General features: G+C 39.5%; 2 protein-coding genes across 2 annotated transcripts; both read left to right on the top strand.

Annotated features, from left to right (window-relative positions):
• Nucleotides 1–121: 121 nt before the first annotated feature.
• On the top strand, nucleotides 122–5,133 carry LOC135076386 (organic cation transporter protein-like). The gene is made up of 7 exons (XM_063970879.1): nucleotides 122–519; nucleotides 1,576–1,818; nucleotides 2,034–2,262; nucleotides 2,681–2,936; nucleotides 3,306–3,929; nucleotides 4,296–4,477; nucleotides 4,926–5,133. Exons 2-7 carry the CDS (start codon nucleotides 1,634–1,636, stop codon nucleotides 5,091–5,093), a joined length of 1,644 nt encoding a protein of 547 aa, XP_063826949.1. The 5' UTR covers nucleotides 122–519; nucleotides 1,576–1,633; the 3' UTR covers nucleotides 5,094–5,133.
• A 397-nt stretch (nucleotides 5,134–5,530) lies between these two features.
• LOC135076387 (organic cation transporter protein-like) lies at nucleotides 5,531–17,084 on the top strand. Its single transcript, XM_063970880.1, has 6 exons — nucleotides 5,531–5,820; nucleotides 6,812–7,037; nucleotides 10,987–11,242; nucleotides 11,460–12,083; nucleotides 12,207–12,388; nucleotides 16,913–17,084. Exons 1-6 carry the CDS (start codon nucleotides 5,630–5,632, stop codon nucleotides 17,072–17,074), a joined length of 1,641 nt encoding a protein of 546 aa, XP_063826950.1. The 5' UTR covers nucleotides 5,531–5,629; the 3' UTR covers nucleotides 17,075–17,084.
• The last annotated feature ends 1,409 nt before the right edge of the window (nucleotides 17,085–18,493 follow it).

Here is an 18,493-nt window from a genome sequence, read left to right as displayed (position 1 = left end):
AACTATGAACTGTTAAGAAATAAAAAAAGTACTTATTATAAAAAAGGGTCATCAGCATCACAAAGCAATGAAATTATAGATATGGATTGCTGGAGATTAGAAGAACATAATTATGATTAATAATATTTCAACATCCAGCATGGGTATTGGATTAGTAATATTGTACTACGAGTATATCGGAAGGTTTGTTATCTAGACTGTTTGGAGTCTATCCTGAGTGACTGACGTATCTTCTTTGCACGTGTATGCACCGCACGCAGTTATTTATCTGCTAGCACGTACGGCGTCAGTGCGCGCAGATTAGACACTACTCGAAAAGTCGTCAAGTGTCAGGCTTCGATAAAAAAATTACGAGATATTTCTTTAGATCCTCAGATCTACTGATACTAAAAGGCTGTATTATGGAATATATTACATAATCATTGTGTTTGTATAAAAAAAGAAACTAGTCTTAATTAATGTTTGTTTTTAGCATCTAGTGCGGGATGTTGCTTTGCCACGAAGAAAAATTGCTGTAATGTAAGTTTCAGTGAATGAGTTAAAATTATTCTCAAATTGTTACATTTAAATAGGTAATTTTGAAGTAAATTAAAATAATGATGAAATGTATGTATTGGGTTGTATTTCCATATTTGCTACTCTTAGCCTCGTTGAGTTAATCTACAAAGTAATTACATAAATTATAGCTAAGACCTAATTTGAATATTCTTTATTGTTACTTGTTTCTAATTTTAACTGAAACAATAAATGTCAGTTTGTTCTTTTCGTTTAGAACATAATAATAACGGTTTAAATATTACTCGTTAATTATACATTATAATAACAATATACCAACTACTTTGGATTGCAAGTGTTGGTAAAATGAAGAGACAAGAAGTTCGGCTTTATTTGATGAGTGCATGAGTATGAAAACTTAAATCTTATCATAATAAATAAAAATTGATAAGGAATAAAATAATAAGATCACGTTATAAAATAGTTTGCGAACAACATGAAAATTCACGGAACCTTAATATTATATTGTGGAACAATTTCAGTAACAAAAAATAACAATAAGTTTTATGTTCTCGTACCTTACTTAGTAACATCAAATTTTTAATTACGGTCAATTATTATAGGTACCTAATAAAATACATTTAATATTACATTACAATGTTTAATTAAAATAAGAAATTAAGTCTTAAAGCCTATGTAATGTTTGTCTAGACACTATTTGTTCTTTAAACAAAATAAAGAATCAAAGCATTCGTAAGGCTTAAGAAAACACAATAAATCTTTATCTGGGCGTACGTATATTCCATTCGTATTCATATAGTAGTCTATTGTTTGTAAAAGAACAATTCATGTGCTTCTTGTTATCCAACTGTTTTAAAAAAAATATTTGAAATATGTAAAAATACAATTAGACACACGAGCTCCGATTCCTTTCATTCATAACAATTTGAATTATTTTAAAAGTCGAGGACGTTATTATATTCGAACAAATAACAGTAATAAATAGTAGTAATTGCCCAGAAACCTCGCTGTAAATACACAGCTCTGACTTGCCTGCATTTTCTTTATCTCGTGCAATAGAATGGCCGCATAAACTTGGGAAATAAACCCGGATTCGGTAGTTGCGTCACTCTGAACGATGTCTGCTGAGGAGAATGGCGAGGTCGGGTCGAAGAAGGGAATCGACCTGGACGACATCTTGGTGGAGGAGGTGGGGCAGGTGGGGCGCTACCAGCTGACCGTCCTCACGTTCGTCGCTTTCCCTGTCATATTCTCTGGATTCACGACAGAATACGTCTTCACGACAGCTAGGATACCCACCAGGCAAGTCGTAACTCATATTTAATTTATTGTAGATAGGGTATTTATTATTATAATTACAGTTTCACTGTCTCTATTAGATGTTATTTATCTTTTTACGTTGAAGTACTTATCACCCCAATCTTGTGTTTAAACTATCTTAACTAATATCTCGACGAGTTTACATCTGTTAACTAATTTCGACCAGCTCACGCTTGTACAGTTTTCGTTAATTCCAGGTGTCTAATTCCGCAATGTGACGGCCAAGATCCAGAGTTCAGTCAGCCATGGCTCGCGAGCGCGCTGCCGGTCGCCAGCGGCGGCTACGACCAGTGCGCCAGGTTCGGCAACAGCAGTCTCCAAGACCCCGTCGCAGCCGACGCATGCCCTGCCTCGTGGTTCGACAACTCCACCGTCGTGGCCTGCGACCAGTATGTCTACGAGAATACGCATAGTGTTGTGTACGAAGTAAGTCTTGTATTGAGTACCAACATAATTAAAAAAAAAATGATTGGACACTGCAATCGCAAGGAGCATAGTTTAAAGAATACCATATTTTAAGTTTGCTCACTTTACTCTTCAGTCACAATCGACAGTCACAAACGACGCCAATACTGGATGGTATCTCTAAAAGCACACGCGTACCTCCAACCAGCCTCTTCCCGCGACCTTCACCAGATCGTCGGTCCACCTAGTAGGAGGCCTGCCCACGCTACGTCTTCCAGCCCGTGGTCGCCACTCGAGAACTTTCCTGCCCCAACGGCCATCGTCTCTACGGGCAGCGCAGGACCGTTCATTGTGGAAAACCTTGGGGGAGGCCTTTGTCCAGCAGTGGACGTCATTTGGCTGAAAACGAAACGAACCTCCAACCACTTGTGCCTTTTAGTTCGGGCTGGCGTGCGACGAGTGGCGCCGGTCGCTGATCGGGTCGGTGCGCGTGATGGGTGACCTGCTGGTGCTGCCGCTGACGGGCTACGTGTCGGACCGCTGGGGCCGGCGCGTGGCCGTCACCATCAACGCCTTCAACCTGGCCTGGACCGGCTTCGCGCGATCCTTCGTCAACAGCTACGAGTGGTTCTTAGCTATGGAGGTGCTTGAGTCTGCTATAGGTGCCGGGACTTACTCTTCTTGCTATATTTTAGGTAAAAGTATTTTTTGTACAAGCCAGGTAAAATTATCTTTGTTCACTGGTGGCATATAATGACCGTGCCTCCTTTTCACAAAAAGATAATGTCTTTACATTAGGCATTGCACCACCTTAATTTTAACTGTAACTATAATTTTAACCAGTGTTTTTGTATGGAGCTTGACAGACTTTTGACGTTTGTTAAAGTTAAAATAAAATGGTGAAATCCAGCCACTTATGCATGATTTGTGTTTGAGGTATCTACTAGGTAAATAGTTAATGATTAATGAGAGTAGAAAGGGCTTATATCCGAGTCCTAAGTAAATTGCATGTTTTTGTTATTTATTACCATTATTACTGCAAATGATGTTTTTTTTGTCTTCAGTTGCGGAGATGTTTGGCCCCAAATACCGTGTGATAGCGGGTGCATCACTTTCAACAATGTTTGCGATCGGTCAAATAATACTGAGCTTCATAGCGTGGGGCGTGCCCGCGTGGAGGACTCTGACTCGGGTCGTCTACGGCCCGTTGCTGCTCGTTATCTCATATTATTGGCTGCTCACCGAATCTGTGCGATGGCTGATGAGTAAAGGTCGCTATGAAGAAGCGGAGGCGATCTTAAGAAAAGTGGCTCAAAGAAATAAAAAACAATTATCTGATAAATCTCTTGAAGCGTTTCGAGAGTCTGTAGAAGCAGAAAAAAATATAGTAAAGCCTAAAGAAGTATGGCTACCGCTTCAAGTATTAAGATCCCCAGTAATTTTGTCTAGGTGTTGCGTAACTCCAATTTGGTGGATAACTACCACTTTAGTATACTACGGGATGAGCGTAAACGCAGTAAACCTCTCAGGAAATTCTTACCTCAATTATGCAATTGTGGCAGCAGTAGAAATTCCTGGTTACTGGACAGCAATATTATTGTTGGATAGAATCGGAAGAAAAGCTATGATGATTTCGGCCTACGGATTGTGTGCAATTTGTCAATTTACATTTGCCTTTTCATCTTCAGGTAAGTTGGCAACATTAATTTTATTAGAATTCGTTCGTTTCAGCCAAATGACGTCTACTGCTGTACAAAGGCCATCCCCCAAGGACTTTCTATAACGACCGGTCCTGCGCTATCCACATCCAGGCTCTTCCCGTGACCGTGGAAATCCTTGGGGGAGGCCTTTGTCCAGCAGTGGACGTCTTTCAGCTGAAACGAAAGAACGAACGAACGAATATTATTTCCTATAATAATAGAGATGTGCTACTACCTTCATCAATTCAAGGGAACGGAACAATCTCCCAAAGCTTCCACTCTCCTATTACCTAGAAAATTGTCTGACTCAATTAAAAAAAGTGTATTTAGCTTCAACCTAATCATCACTTTCAGAAATGGAAGGACTAAACTTGGCGGTGTACCTGATCGGCAAGTACAGCATCTCGATCGTGGTGACGTCGATGTACGTGTACACGGCCGAGCTGTACCCCACCAAGTACCGCCACAACCTGTTCGCCTTCTCCTCCATGATCGGCAGGATCGGCTCCATCACCGCACCACTTACGCCGGCTCTGGTAAATAGCTCATATGAACTACTACACGTAGGTAGAGCTTTATTAGTCCTTTACTTTAATTATGCTATATTTACTAGGGAGATTTAGGTAAGTAAGAAACCCAGGACCGAGCCGCCTGGAGACGCATGACGCGGAGGGCAGACCCCAAATAAAATGGGAATCGGCTAGGCAAAGTAGTAGTAGTATTTAAGTAAAAAAAATATTTTCTTTAGGAACACTATGGGATTCCTTTAAAACTACTTTGTAATACTTAGATTGTTAAGGATGGTCCAAAAGCAAAACGCACGTGATTAGCACACCAAAGTCGACTTGCTCTTGGAATCAGAGCGCCACACATAATGTCCTGGACTTGTGCCAGTGGCTTTGGAGTACAAAGTGCTTTATTGATAACCCAAAATTCCAGCCAACAAAGTTGCTACAACTAAACTAATAGCAAACAATATTGCAGGCCTTGACGGTGTGGGCCAACTTGCCGTCGGTGCTGTTCGGCAGCTTCGCGCTGCTGTCGGCGCTGCTGGTGCTCACGACGCCGGAGACGCTCGGCACCAAGCTGCCCGACACCATGCGCGACGCCGAGGACCTGGCCAGCAGAAAGATCTCGACTCGCAAGCACTAGCAATGCATTATGTACCTTGCTTGTTTTATTTTGCTTATCGAAACTTAATGACCTTTATTTGTATTTTGTAATAAAACTACTCTTCACAAAATTTCCATTTCACTTTTCTTAGGCTGAGTTGCACCATCTTATTTTAACTTTGACAAACGTCAAAAATCTGTCAAACTCCATACAAAACACACCGGTTATCGTCAAAGTTACGGTCAAAAGGTGGTGCAACTCAGCCTTATTCTTAACATGTTTTTAAGTAAAACGAATAATTTGAATTTGAATGAAAGAATTAAGAATATTTATAATTAGGTAACGGCAATACATAATTGAATGTAAATATGTGTGGCTATACAATCAATGATAAGCTCTAATTATCATCTTTATTACGATTATCCTATAATAATGCAATATAAAAGTAGATAATGGCGTTATCACAGATAGTACTTTGGGGGTACGTTTTATCCTTTTAATTTGGCTGGAAATTTATCTATGTAAATACTACTTATTTGTGAAACGGTCGCGGTGTCTGAAATATCTCCGAAAATATGTCCAGTGAGGAGAAAGGGGAAGCTGGCGAGAGAAAAAATGACATCGATTTGGATACTATTCTCGTAGAGGAGGTGGGACAGTTTGGGAGATACCAGCTCTTGATGCTGGCTCTCGCCACGATACCGGTCATCTTCTCAGCGTTTGCATCGGGCGAGTACATATTCACTACTGCGAGAATACCTAGCAGGTCAGATCTAATTAAAAAGTATTAATTAATTTGTATGGTGATAATGTTTATTTATTGCCGTGTATAAAAATAACACCAACAAAATTACAACGATACAAATCAACTTAAAGAGCAAAAATAGTATTAGCTAGTTGTACCAAATTGGTCTTTGCTTAGTATGAGGCCATAACTTACTCAGAAGCACATTACGGCCACTGGTATTCTGCAGACACCATGAGACAGGGGCACGAAATACAAACTAGACTAGGCTCCTAGACTGCATCTCACTTAACACCAGGTGCGATTGCGGTCAAATACCTGCCTTGTCTAGCATAAAAAAAAAAAAAAAAAAAAAAAAACTTAATACATGGTAATAATATACTCAACATCAAATAAACCGCACCTTCCGCAACGTGAACTTTAAAGATTTTCTTCTGACACAATCATGGTGCCCCAACAATATTGGTGTTATTTGAAAGCCCAATAAATAAACTTAAAGAAACACACATTTAATTTTTTTATAAGCAATTAACAGGTACCATAAATGTGACTTGAAAAAAGGCCTCACTTCGGGCTCACCTCTGCTAGGATCAATTAGACAAATTTTTGTGGTGTTAAAACCAAATAATGATCTTACGTGTCCTTTTTAACAGATGAATAGGGATTAATACCAATTTAACAGTTTTATGGCCATAAAAGTTGGCTCAAGCGTAACTACTATTTTTTGAAGAAGTGACTCTGGATCCTTCTAAAAACACATTTTTGGGGTAAATAACTTTCCTTTAATGAAATGAAGGTCAGAACTAGACTTTCAAATGGAACCAATGTTGGTGGGAATTGGGGATGCATACGTTTCAGAAGTGCTTGTTGCGGGAGGTGCGATTTATTTGATGCCGAGGTAATATTAAATTCAATCTTCCATGGCTACTGTTCTATCTTTCATAATCAGAAATTTAGTTTAAAATGATACATGCACATGATTTATTTTTGTTTTGATGATTTCCATTTGCAGGTGTCTCATACCGCAATGCGACGGCGCGGAGCCCGACTTCGCTCCGGCGTGGAAGGGCGCCGCCATCCCGAACGCCGGCGGCGCGTTCGAGCAGTGCGCGCGCTTCAGCAACAGCTCGCAGCAGGCGCCGGCGCCGCCCGGCACGTGCCCGGCCGCGCTGTTCACCTCCGACACCGAGCCCTGCGAAGCTTACGTCTATCAGAACATGAACAGTGTAGTTTATGACGTAAGTTTTGTGCGTTCTTCTCAGCACTTGCCAGATTTTGGTCTCGAAACGCTGACTTCCTAATGGCAGCACGATAAGTTTTTTTTATCAGTCTTTTATTACCTCAGATCATCTTTGAACTGAGTTTATTACCTACTAGCTTTTTCCGCGGCTTCGCCCACGTGAAATTTGACTAAAACTACCCAGTGGCGGATTTGCAAATTTGCCGCTAGTAGGCCATTCAATTTTTGCCGCCCCTACCACAGAATAATAATTAATAAGTACTACCAGTACAGAAGTTTTACTACGCGAAGGTATTTAAAAAAATGTATGCTCAATGTCATTAGCAATATGGTGTAATTTAGCCTGTCTCAAGAGTCAAGCACCATTTTGTTGACAAACGTCAGTGATCGGCACTGCGCCGAAGCTATAGGGCTGACTTCGGTAAAATGATGTGACGTGAGGTGCCAAACTGCGGAAAATGGCGGAGGAAATACATGATTTAGCATGAATTATCATGAATAATATTAACTACTTATTTACCTCTCAGTGTCTTGAGCTAACTTAAAAAAGTACATTCTGTTTTTAGGGTTCCGTACCTCAAAAGGAAAAAACGGAACCCTTATAGGATCACTTTGTTGTCCGTCTGTCCGTCCGTCTGTCAAGACTCTTTATCTCAAGAACGCGTGAACGTATCAAGCTGAAATTCACATGAAATACTCAGGTCTATTGTCCCTTTAAGCTGTGAAAATATCAAACTTCTAAGCCAAGCTAATCAAAAGATACAGCCGATTATGTCGATATTTTCAACAAATTTTCGACACTCGCAAAGGAATCAAAACCTACAGGATACTTCCCGTAAACTCAGAATCTTGAAATTTGGCATAAAGCATTGGCATATAATGCAAATATAGGAAAAATTGCGAAAATTACATTTTTTTAGTTATATAATATAATAAAAATATTTTAATAAAATGAAACTTACTACCTTATTTCTCACGAACGAATAAAGGTATCAAATTGAAATTTATACCAAATACCTAGATCTATTGTCCCTTTAAGAAGTAAAAAAATCAAACTTCTAAGTTAACGCGATCAAAAGATACAGCAGTTTATACCGACACCTTAGACGAATTTCCGTCACACGCTAGGGAATCAAAACCTAAAAGGTACTTCCTGTGAACTCAGAATCTTGAAATTCGGCACGAAGCAACGTTATATAGTACAGATAAAGGAAAAATTGCGAAAATGATAAATTTGAAGTTATATTAAAATTTAAAATATTATTTTTGCTTACATGACATAAAATATTTTTTTAATAATTATAAACTTACTACCTACCCTTTTTCACATGAACGCGTAGAGATATTAAAGTTGAAATTCATATCAAACACTTCTTAAATCTAATTGCCTCTAAACTGTGAGAAATTCTAAATCAACGCAAAAATTCAAAACGCTGAGGTAAGTACTTACCTATAATGCAAATATAGGAAAAATAAATAAATAAAAAATAATCATACCGCATATTTTGAAATTCGCCACTACTCGCAACGGAATCAAGTAAGTAATTTGATTTAATACGTCATAAATTGTAAACCGCTACGTTTGTACGGCGGAACCCTCGGTGTGCGAGCCCGACTCGCACTTGGCCGGTTTTTTTATTATTATTTAGGCAGTTAAATACTGCACAGTATTTAGTAACACCATTTTCTTTATTTTCTTCCATCATACACAAGAATACGCGTGCGTGAGTCAATGTTCGCTTGTATGTGAGGCCTTGTCGAATAGTATCCTGTAGGTGGGCCATCGTGCGTGTTTTGTTTTCGATGTAAACTCGCGGAGATGAGCAGGCCTGCCCCTACTGACTTTTGAAATTCAATACGTTAGTTTAATCCCGTTATTAGGTAGTATGATTGTGAACTTAATGATATTAAGCTTTTCTTGACTTAAAGTAGATCGTAGATAGTTTTTAACCCGTTTTAAGCAAGAAAAGCTTCTCTCACCTGAACAATTTGTCACCGGTGTGCACAGAGCCATGCGAAGTGCTATATCCAGTATAATTAGCTAAGAACTACTTAAAGGTAAACAGAAAGACCAAGGCTTGGTAATACAGGGTGGCCCAGAAGAAAATTCACTTTTGAAAATTCAAGGAAACGAAAACTGTACATTTTTATAGAACTTTAACTATTGCAATTTAGAGAAAATTTAATGCAATTTATTTTTAAATTTACCTTTATTAAATTACATCGCCCAGGAGATTTCCTTGACGCTTACAACATTCGATCAACATACATCAAAATCTTGGAATGCGTTCGTCAGAATCACCTCGAAACCTATTTTCAATTTTTTGCCGAATGCTCAGCTTCTGTTGCTGCATGGTTGTTGAATTATAAAAGTATACTCTATTCTTAATGTAACACCACAAAAAAGAATTTTCTGGAGTGAGATCAGGGCTTTCTGGTGGCCAGGAGATGTCGCCCCTGCCTGAAATTATTTTTTTGTGGGAACATGTCTCTTACCATCTAAATGCTCTCAGTTGAAGTGTGACACGCAGCCCCATCTTGATGAAACCAAGTGCTCCGGTCATAACCTTGAGAATCTTGCAGCTTTGAAATCAAAAAGTTTTTCAGCCTACCAGTATAGCGCTCTCAAAAATTAATCACCTTTCAATGCAATAAACCAATTAAGCAGGGGTGAAATCTCACTGCCTCTAAGCGCTAATCTCATTCCAGCAGACTTCTTTTTGTGGGGTTACCTTATGAGCAGAGTAGGTACTCTAATAATCCAAAAACTCTGCAGCATTCATCCATCCTGAGGTAACTCTAAGGGCTCCTGCACACGACGCCGCCACCGCGCCGCCGCCGCGCCGCTACACTGTTCATACGCACCGAGTAAAACCGCCGCCGCGCCGCCACCGCGCCGTCAAAGCATATTTTCGCGCGCGGCGCGGCGGCGGCGCGGCAGCGGTGTTCACGCGGCGCGTATAAACAATGCAAAGGTGCGGCGACGGCGCGGCGGCGGCGTGGTAGCGGCGTCGTGTGCAGGAGCGCTTACGAAAGTTTTCCAAAATTTTGACGTATGTTGACCGAATGTTGTAAACGTCAAGGGAATCACATGTACGATAAAATTTATAAAATATAGTAAATTTTAAAATAAATTGCACTAAATTTCCTTTAAACTGCAATAGCTAAAGTTCTACAAAAATGTACAGTTTTCGTTTGCTTGAATTTTAAAAAGTGAATTTTCTTCTGGGCCACCCTGTAAGACAATATACGCGAAGTTGTGGAGAGATGGTGCTCGTGCTAGGCTCCGAAGATCCTGTGTTACGAGTTTTTTATTTTATTTTTATTGAAACGCTATTGGAATATTTTAAAATTCATGATCACATAAGTACCTAGTATATATTACAGTGCGTTTATTAATCGTTTATTTATGTATGGTTTGTGTATACGTATTATTGTAATTTTTTTCCTGTAAAAAAAAAATTGCTAAATTTGCCGCCCCTCTAAATCTGCCGCCCTAGGCACTGGCCTACTTGGCCTATTGGTAAATCCGCCACTGAAACTACCTCTATAGATAGATAGGTACCAAATTTTATCAAAATTGGTTCAGTGGTTTAGGTGTGAAAGCGGTAACAGACAGACAGAGATGTAGACAGACAGGCAAAGTAGGGATGAGTGGGGATTATATTTGAAGTAGTGACCAAAGCCTGGTCCATGAGCACGTAGAATTTTGTCCAATGACCCCAAGCTACCCATCCTTATCGCTCGCGCGTAATTATATTGCTGTCGCGACTGTGCGACGGGCGCCCGCAGTGAGTGTGCGAGCGCGACAGCAACATAATTACGGGGTCATTGGACAAAATTCTACGTGCTCATGGACCAGGCTTTACTCGTATAAAGTCTATATTATAATATAAATAGGGTAGACCGGGGACAATTGTACCATTTTTTGGAAATTGTGATTTCAGTTTGATCTTGCCTGTGATGAGTGGCGGCGATCTCAGATAGGGTCCATCCGCACCATCGGCACGCTGCTCGTGCTGCCCATCACGGGCTACGTGTCGGACCGCTGGGGCCGGCGCGTGGCGCTCACGCTCAACGCCTTCAACACCGGCTGGCTCGGCCTCGTGCGCTCCTTCGTCAACAGCTACGAGTGGTTCCTGGCGCTGGAGGTCATCGAGTCTGCTGTGGGAGCAGGGGCTTTCTCTTCATGCTATATTTTAGGTGTGTGAAAGTGGCCATTAGCAAATTTTTGACATAGTAAAGTTGGCCCTCAGCAATTTTTGTTTGTTAGTAGACCGATGGGTAGAGAAGATGAGTAGTAGGAGAGAGTGTTTTATTCCGCTCTTTAGCCGAAATGTTTATTGGCGTTTTAAATTTTTAAGTTTACGCCTGCTTTAAAATGGGTAGTTTAACTTTTAAACTGAATTTATTGTTACAGTAACTGAGCTAGTTGGTCCTAAATACCGAGTAATAGCAGGAGCAACGATTTCAACCATGTTCGCTGTTGGTCAGATAATACTGGGCTTCATCGCTTGGGGAATGCCAGCTTGGAGACCTTTAACTCAAATACTATACGCCCCTCAGCTGCTCGTCATCTCATACTTTTGGATACTTGCGGAGTCAGTGAGGTGGCTCATGAGCAAAGGCCGGTACGAGGAAGCTGAAAATATTCTGAAAAAAGTTGCAAAGAGAAATGGGAAAGAATTATCCGAGAAATCATTGGAAGCATTAAGGGCCTCTGCTGAAGCGGAGAAGAATAGAGAGAAACTAAAAGAGCCTTGGCTCCCAATTTTAGTCTTCAAGTCTCGTGTGATTTTATTAAGATGCTGCGTCTCTCCAATCTGGTGGATAACGAACACATTGGTGTACTACGGCATGAACGTCAATGCGGTGAACCTTTCTGGAAATTCGTACTTGAACTACGCTATCGTAGCAGCAATCGAGATTCCTGGCTTCTGGACAGCAATATTACTGTTGGATAGGATTGGAAGGAAGCCTGTCCTGATTAGCGCTTACACATTGTGCGCAGTTTGTCAATTTACATTTGCATTTTTACCTGAAGGTTCGTATGAGTTTGTTTCAAGATATTTATCATATTTTTTAAAGAAACCTATGTATGTATTATGAATTATTTAGGATGCCGAATAAAGCAGTTAATAAGGCCAAGTTTGGTAAACAATTTCAGGTATGGATGGGCTTTCATTAGCCGCCTACTTGATCGGAAAGTACAGCATAGCGGTGGTGATGACGTCGGTATACGTGTACACGGCGGAGCTGTACCCCACCAAGCACCGACACAAGCTGTTCGCCTTCTCCTCCATGGTGGGCCGGCTGGGCTCCATCACGGCGCCACTAACGCCAGCTCTGGTTAGTTAAAATCAATAACAATAGGTATCTCTCTTCTTGAAGTTACCTAACATCTTGCTTTAGCGTTAGCTTTTGCAAGCTATCTATGAGACATGGTGTAGATAATGAGTTGGTAGTCTGTACCCAAAGTAATTTAGGTAAAATTCATAAAATTCATTTATTTTTGCAAATAGGCTTTTAAAAAGCACTTTTACACGTCCCAATATTAACCCTACCACTGCTGTTTGGTATTTATTTATATTAGGGAAACAAACAATTCTGATACACAGACAAATATCATTACAATATATGAAGCTTAGGTGTTCAACGTAACCCTGATTGCCTTGATGCCCGGTAAGAATAACGTTTGGAATTCTAACAAAACTAGGCTTACCTGTAGGGCATCTAAGATCTTTAACGAACACGTAAAACTATAATACACAATGGACATGGCGCACAATTTTTGTTGAAGATGCCAAAAAAATACTACAAAAAATTAGAATGAATACTGTATTTTTACTTTTTTGATATCTTTAAAAATGACTGAAATATTCAAGCTCAAAGTGCGCTCTTCCGCTAGGAGCGATTTTCCGCGCGGATTTTGAAAATGTGACGTAGTAACATGAAAAGCTGCATGTAAGATATTATCTGTGTACAATGGTTAGAATGGTTAGTAGGGGAGCCGAAGCGGGGATTTCGGGACTTACTAAAGAGTGGCAGACTAACATACAAGGAAATACTTTGTACCTGGTTGATTACCTTTAAGTATGAATTTTTGATATAAAACGGCATTAGTTCTTATGCCTCTCACCCAAAAAATACCTCAATTAAGCCCAAATTTGAGACCGCAGCCAAACTTTGAGTGACGATGGAAACTAGCCTAGATGGAGGACACATGAAATTGAACTTCTGCTTCTTCATTGATAAAGACTTATCTATCATTTACCATACCTTATCATTTTGTATTCCATTTTCAAGTCACTTTTTTTTCGCTTACTGTTTAAACAAAACGTGGGATTTTTTAAAATCTCAGGTCTTTTGAACGCACATCTGAACGATGTCTGGTTTTAATTTCTTCAGTTACTCCGTGACCATGGCGCTTGCAACAGTGCCGAAATATTGGAAACTCAAAACTAAGGTACATGGTAGCAATCCCGTCAGTAATAATAATAGGAAAATGTCTTGAAAAATAAGTAAATCGTATATTACTTTATGTAACTAATTTTATTATGTATCATACTTATAACTAATCACTTCATTCAGAACTAGAAAACGATTCCAAGGATTACACTTTTCTTCAATAGATGATCAAGATAAAGAGGTATTTATTATAAATTGCTCTTCCACCATTTCAATTATTCTATCTTACATCTTACTTGATGAAATCTTTTTCAATTTTATTTACATGGTCATAACAATTTCACCATTCCTCTGCACCAATTTGTGAGGTACACCTGAAACCCCCGATAAAGCAGCTATTATAAGAATAATAATAATAAAAACCCTCCTTCTGACGCAGTTAGGTAATAAACTAAATGTATCCAATTTCACTCCAACTTACTGTCAACTCAACGACGCGCTTTAAAATCAAAGATTGACTTTGAATTATGCCTTATTTTACAATACACATTGAAAACAATATGACTTGCTTGAGCTTTTTCGACTTTTTCACAAAAATAACAAATAGGCATGAAGAGATTACAAAATTTCTGCAGCGACTGACAGTTCACTTGATTTACTTTGACAGGTGACAATAAAGCCATAGACATTTGCCATATGAAAGACACACTTTTCCAATATTTTTGTTTGCCATGAGATTCTGGTACACCTATACCTATCATTTGATGAAAAGATAAACTAAACTTTTTCAGCACAACGAAAATCTGCTTTGGCGCGTAGCAATGCAACGTGACAACTGCAGTTCGGACTTCTTTATGCGTCCACTACACATACAATAAAATTCGAACTATCGCACATTTTTTCTTTTTAATTCTAATTCAGTAAAAAATGTTTTTGAAACCTACATTCAAAATTCAAAAGTTATTATCATATGACAGAACTTATGACCAGACTATGTACATTGAATAAAATATTTTTCTTTTTATCATCAAGCTTAGCAGTCTAATAAGTTACTATGACACTCGAGTTAATCCACATTCAGCACCATAGCCTCCCCTTCTACAAGGCCCTCTACAAACGTCAAAACGTCACTTAACCCTTTTAGCACCAGTTCTTTTGTTTTTGAGAAGATGTACCCAAATTTTTATATCTATTTAATTATAGTCCAGTCGTTTGGTACAAATTAACGTGGTTACCTGGAAAGTGTTCCGGGAGTTTTGAAAATTGGTGATTAAAATAGATTTCGCTATGCTCTCTGTTAGTTAAGTGTGATTGCCGCGCTCGTTGCGAAATTGGAAAAATGCTGCCTTAGAGAAGATTTTTGATAGTTACATTCTTTCCTATTTCGTCGTTACAGCCAAATGACGTTCACTGCTGGACAAAGGCGAGAGGCCTTTGGGTTTTCCATAGGTTTTTCATAATGAACAGTCCTGCGCTGCCCGCATTCAGGTTCTTCCCGCGACCTTTACCAGATCGTCGGTCCACCTAGTAGGAGGCCTGCCCACGCTACGTCTTCCAGCCCGTGGTCGCCACTCAAGAAATTTTCTGCCCCAACTCTGTCTGTCTCTACGAGCTATGTGTCCCGCCCACTGCCACTTGATTTTAGCAATTCTGCGTGCTATGTCGGTCACTTTGGCTCTCCTGCGGATCTCCTCATTTCTGATTCGGTCACGCAGGGAAACCCCGAGCATAGCCCGCTCCATCACCCTTTGGGTGACCTTGAGCTTTCTTATGAGGCCCATAGTAAGCGACCACGTTTCAGAACCTTAAACTTTCCTATTTATTTCACGACTAGCTTTTGCCTGCGGCTTCACCTGCGTGAAATTTAGTGTCACAGATCGGCATAAATTATAGCCTATATGTTAATCTGAGTAACAAACAAAACAATAATATTGTACAGTTTCAACAAAATCCGTTGAGTACTTTTTGCGTGAAAGAGTAACAAACCTGAGACACAGGAATCTTCCTAGTTCAGGTATCAACCCACCAACATTCTTACTTTTTGTTTTTCCTGATTGTTTGTTATCATAATATTATCTGTTATGCTGGTGAGAAATAAACATTACTTTACTTTATTTTAAACTTCCAGACATCCAAACTTTCGCATTTATAATATTAGTAGGTTACAATTATGTAATGTAGAAACAAACAAGACAAAAAAAATGTATACTTCAGCAACGCGAATTTTTTTATACTTCAGCATATTTTGGACACCCGGCAGCGTGTCCTGCCATGATCAAAGAAAACAAATAACTCGCAATTTAGCAGGTACATTAATTTGACTGTTTCACAACTCTTAATCTATTTAACTTACATTACATGAAATTTATCACATTTATCAAAGCTTCTTAGCTTGTCTATGTCCCAAAAATTATAAAATGAAAAAAGTAGTTGTCAAAAACCTTTTTAAGGCGGATTTTTTTCAATAAGGCGGGCGCGCGCGCGGCTATAAACTAGGTCACAAAATTCGGAAAGAACATAGCGAAATCTATTTATTCACCAATTTTCAAAAATTCCGGAAAACTTTCCAAGTAAAATTAACAAATACTGGACTATTTACTTGTTATTGAGCACAGAGACACAAACTTGGTTATTTTTCCAGAAAATTTCTATTTAAGTGCATAAATGTAAAAATGGCTTCATAGTGCACAAAATTGGCAATAGGTGGCATAATAATGGTTACTTTTTTAGCGCCTAGTTTGAAATGTGATTGAACGATGACAACTAACAACAATTGTCAGTTAGGTAAAATTTTATTTTAGTTGGAAAAAGACAAAAAGTGGTAAATGGGTTAACGTGCGGGGGCTGCAAAATCATGTTGTGACGTCACGCGCGAATATTGGAAATTTTTGAAAATTTTAAAATGTCCGTAAACTTCTCGAGGCTCTATCTTCGGTAATACTGGATGGATTGAGGTGAAATAAAAACTAGTGTAATGTGTGTGATCTAAACTTTAAATTAAGTCATAATTTAACTTAATATTACGACTTATGCGTGTTGTCCATTATAGGTACGAGTATTATGATATGAATATGGTTATTTTGGGCATTATGAATATGAGATAATTTCACAATATAAAGGTAAAACCTTGCTGCAGCATCGGCCGTCAGTTCTGCGTACTATATGCCCTGCCCATTGCCACTTCAGCTTGCTAATGCGTCGCCGCCGCCGAGGCCGCGTACCGGAAAACGCAGCGTTACGTCCACCTACAAGGTGGACCGACGACATCGTAAAGGTAGCAGGGAAGCGCTGGATGCAGGCCGCTACCAATCGATCAACGTGGAAAGCATTAGGGGAGGCCTATGTTCAGCAGTGGACGTCCTATGGCTGAAATGATGATGATGATGATAAAGGTAAAATTATTGGGCTAGGTATATTATTTAATTTTGATAAATATTGATTGAAATCTCACGTTATCACATTCAGGCCCAAGAGGTGTGGGCTCCCCTGCCGTCGGTGCTGTTCGGCAGCTTCGCGCTGCTGTCGGCGCTGCTGGTGCTCACGACGCCGGAGACGCTCGGCACCAAGCTGCCCGACACCATGCGCGACGCCGAGGACCTCGGCCGGAACACTGACAACTCACAATAAAATATTATTTATACCAATATTGATAAAAGGCTTTAAAACTTACATAAAAATTTAATATTACTTAATATTTTTATTTGCACCTTTACAATTACCACTAAAATAGATTCAGACTCATTCGTGATAAACAAAGGTATATAAGCGATTTCAGAATTGAAACTCTCTCGAGTGTCTTTATTCAAGAGCATAGGACAGTTAATAAAATCATAAAGTAAACTCACAAATACAATTACCGATATTGTTATTATGTTTCCTTTTCTTTAAAGATTTTCAGTTTGACACAGGTGTATTCTAAAAGTGAAATATACGAGGCTACCACGACTCAAATAGAGAGCTAGAGTACAGATAACAACAACACACGGGTCTCAACGCGACATTTTTATATGAGTGGACGTCTGCTTTTGACCACGGCTTTAACAATACAGCCGAAACGTCAAGCTGTGAGTTGCTAAGTTTCTTCATTTTAATAATTGAAATGGAACGCGAAATTTTAAAATTTCGCGTCACGTTAGGAAGTGAACATTTCAGAGTTTCGCTCTACACCGTCGTTAAAGCATTCATTGGACTAAATGTAGCTCCTATGTAGTTATTGATTATTATATTGACGTTTAAACGGGCATTGTATGACTGATTGTTACTCACTAACGCATAAGATTTTAAATTTTCGCGTTCCATTTCGACTTAAAAAGAAAGACACGAGTCTTAACGCAAAATTTATTAACCCACTTGTTAGGCCAGTAGAATTAAACACAAAAATTGATTAAATCGGAAATAATTCCTACAAAAGATTTTTTTGCTTTAATGGCTTCATTGGTTGCCCATTAAGACTCTCCTAAGTTTTCGACTTCGACGGAGTTGTGCTTAAGTGGTGGGGGCCCCCGAAAGGGGCGTTTTTTCGGTTTTCCGGTTATACCGCGTAAAGGACTTACCCTATCGAAAAGTGGTCTTCATGACGGTTAAAGGGCACTTAATCCTGCATTGAATAAGACCAAATTCATATGTTTTGGACAAACCGTTCTCGCGCTAAAGTTCGGCAAAGTAGAAAATATACGTACAATTAATGACCCTCTCCACGTCCAGTGGCTTGTTACCCACATGCTTCCAAGCCTTGTAAAGGGTTGCCTTAACCAGTGTAACCCTAACAAGGCTCACGAGTTTGATTCGCTTATCCTTGTTCGTCCCAGCCGTTCCTTAACTGCGGTTGCTGCACCTCTTCCTAGCACTCTCCTGAACGACTCTGTGTTACCTAATGTGGCTGCCCCTCATCCTTGTACCCTCCTGTACGATTTCATTGCTTAGCCATATGCCTGGTCCAAGATTCGACGCCACAAAATCAACTTCGTACGAGTGAAAATAGTTTAAATACTATTTCCCGTGCTTGCAACATTTTTCTTTACTGCTTCGCCTCTATTAGTCGTAGAG

Source organism: Ostrinia nubilalis, chromosome 11 (assembly GCF_963855985.1).
Source record: "Ostrinia nubilalis chromosome 11, ilOstNubi1.1, whole genome shotgun sequence".
Taxonomy (NCBI): Eukaryota; Metazoa; Arthropoda; class Insecta; order Lepidoptera; family Crambidae; genus Ostrinia; species Ostrinia nubilalis.
Note: the sequence above shows the minus strand (reverse complement) of the source record. Positions and strands in the feature narration are given on the sequence as shown.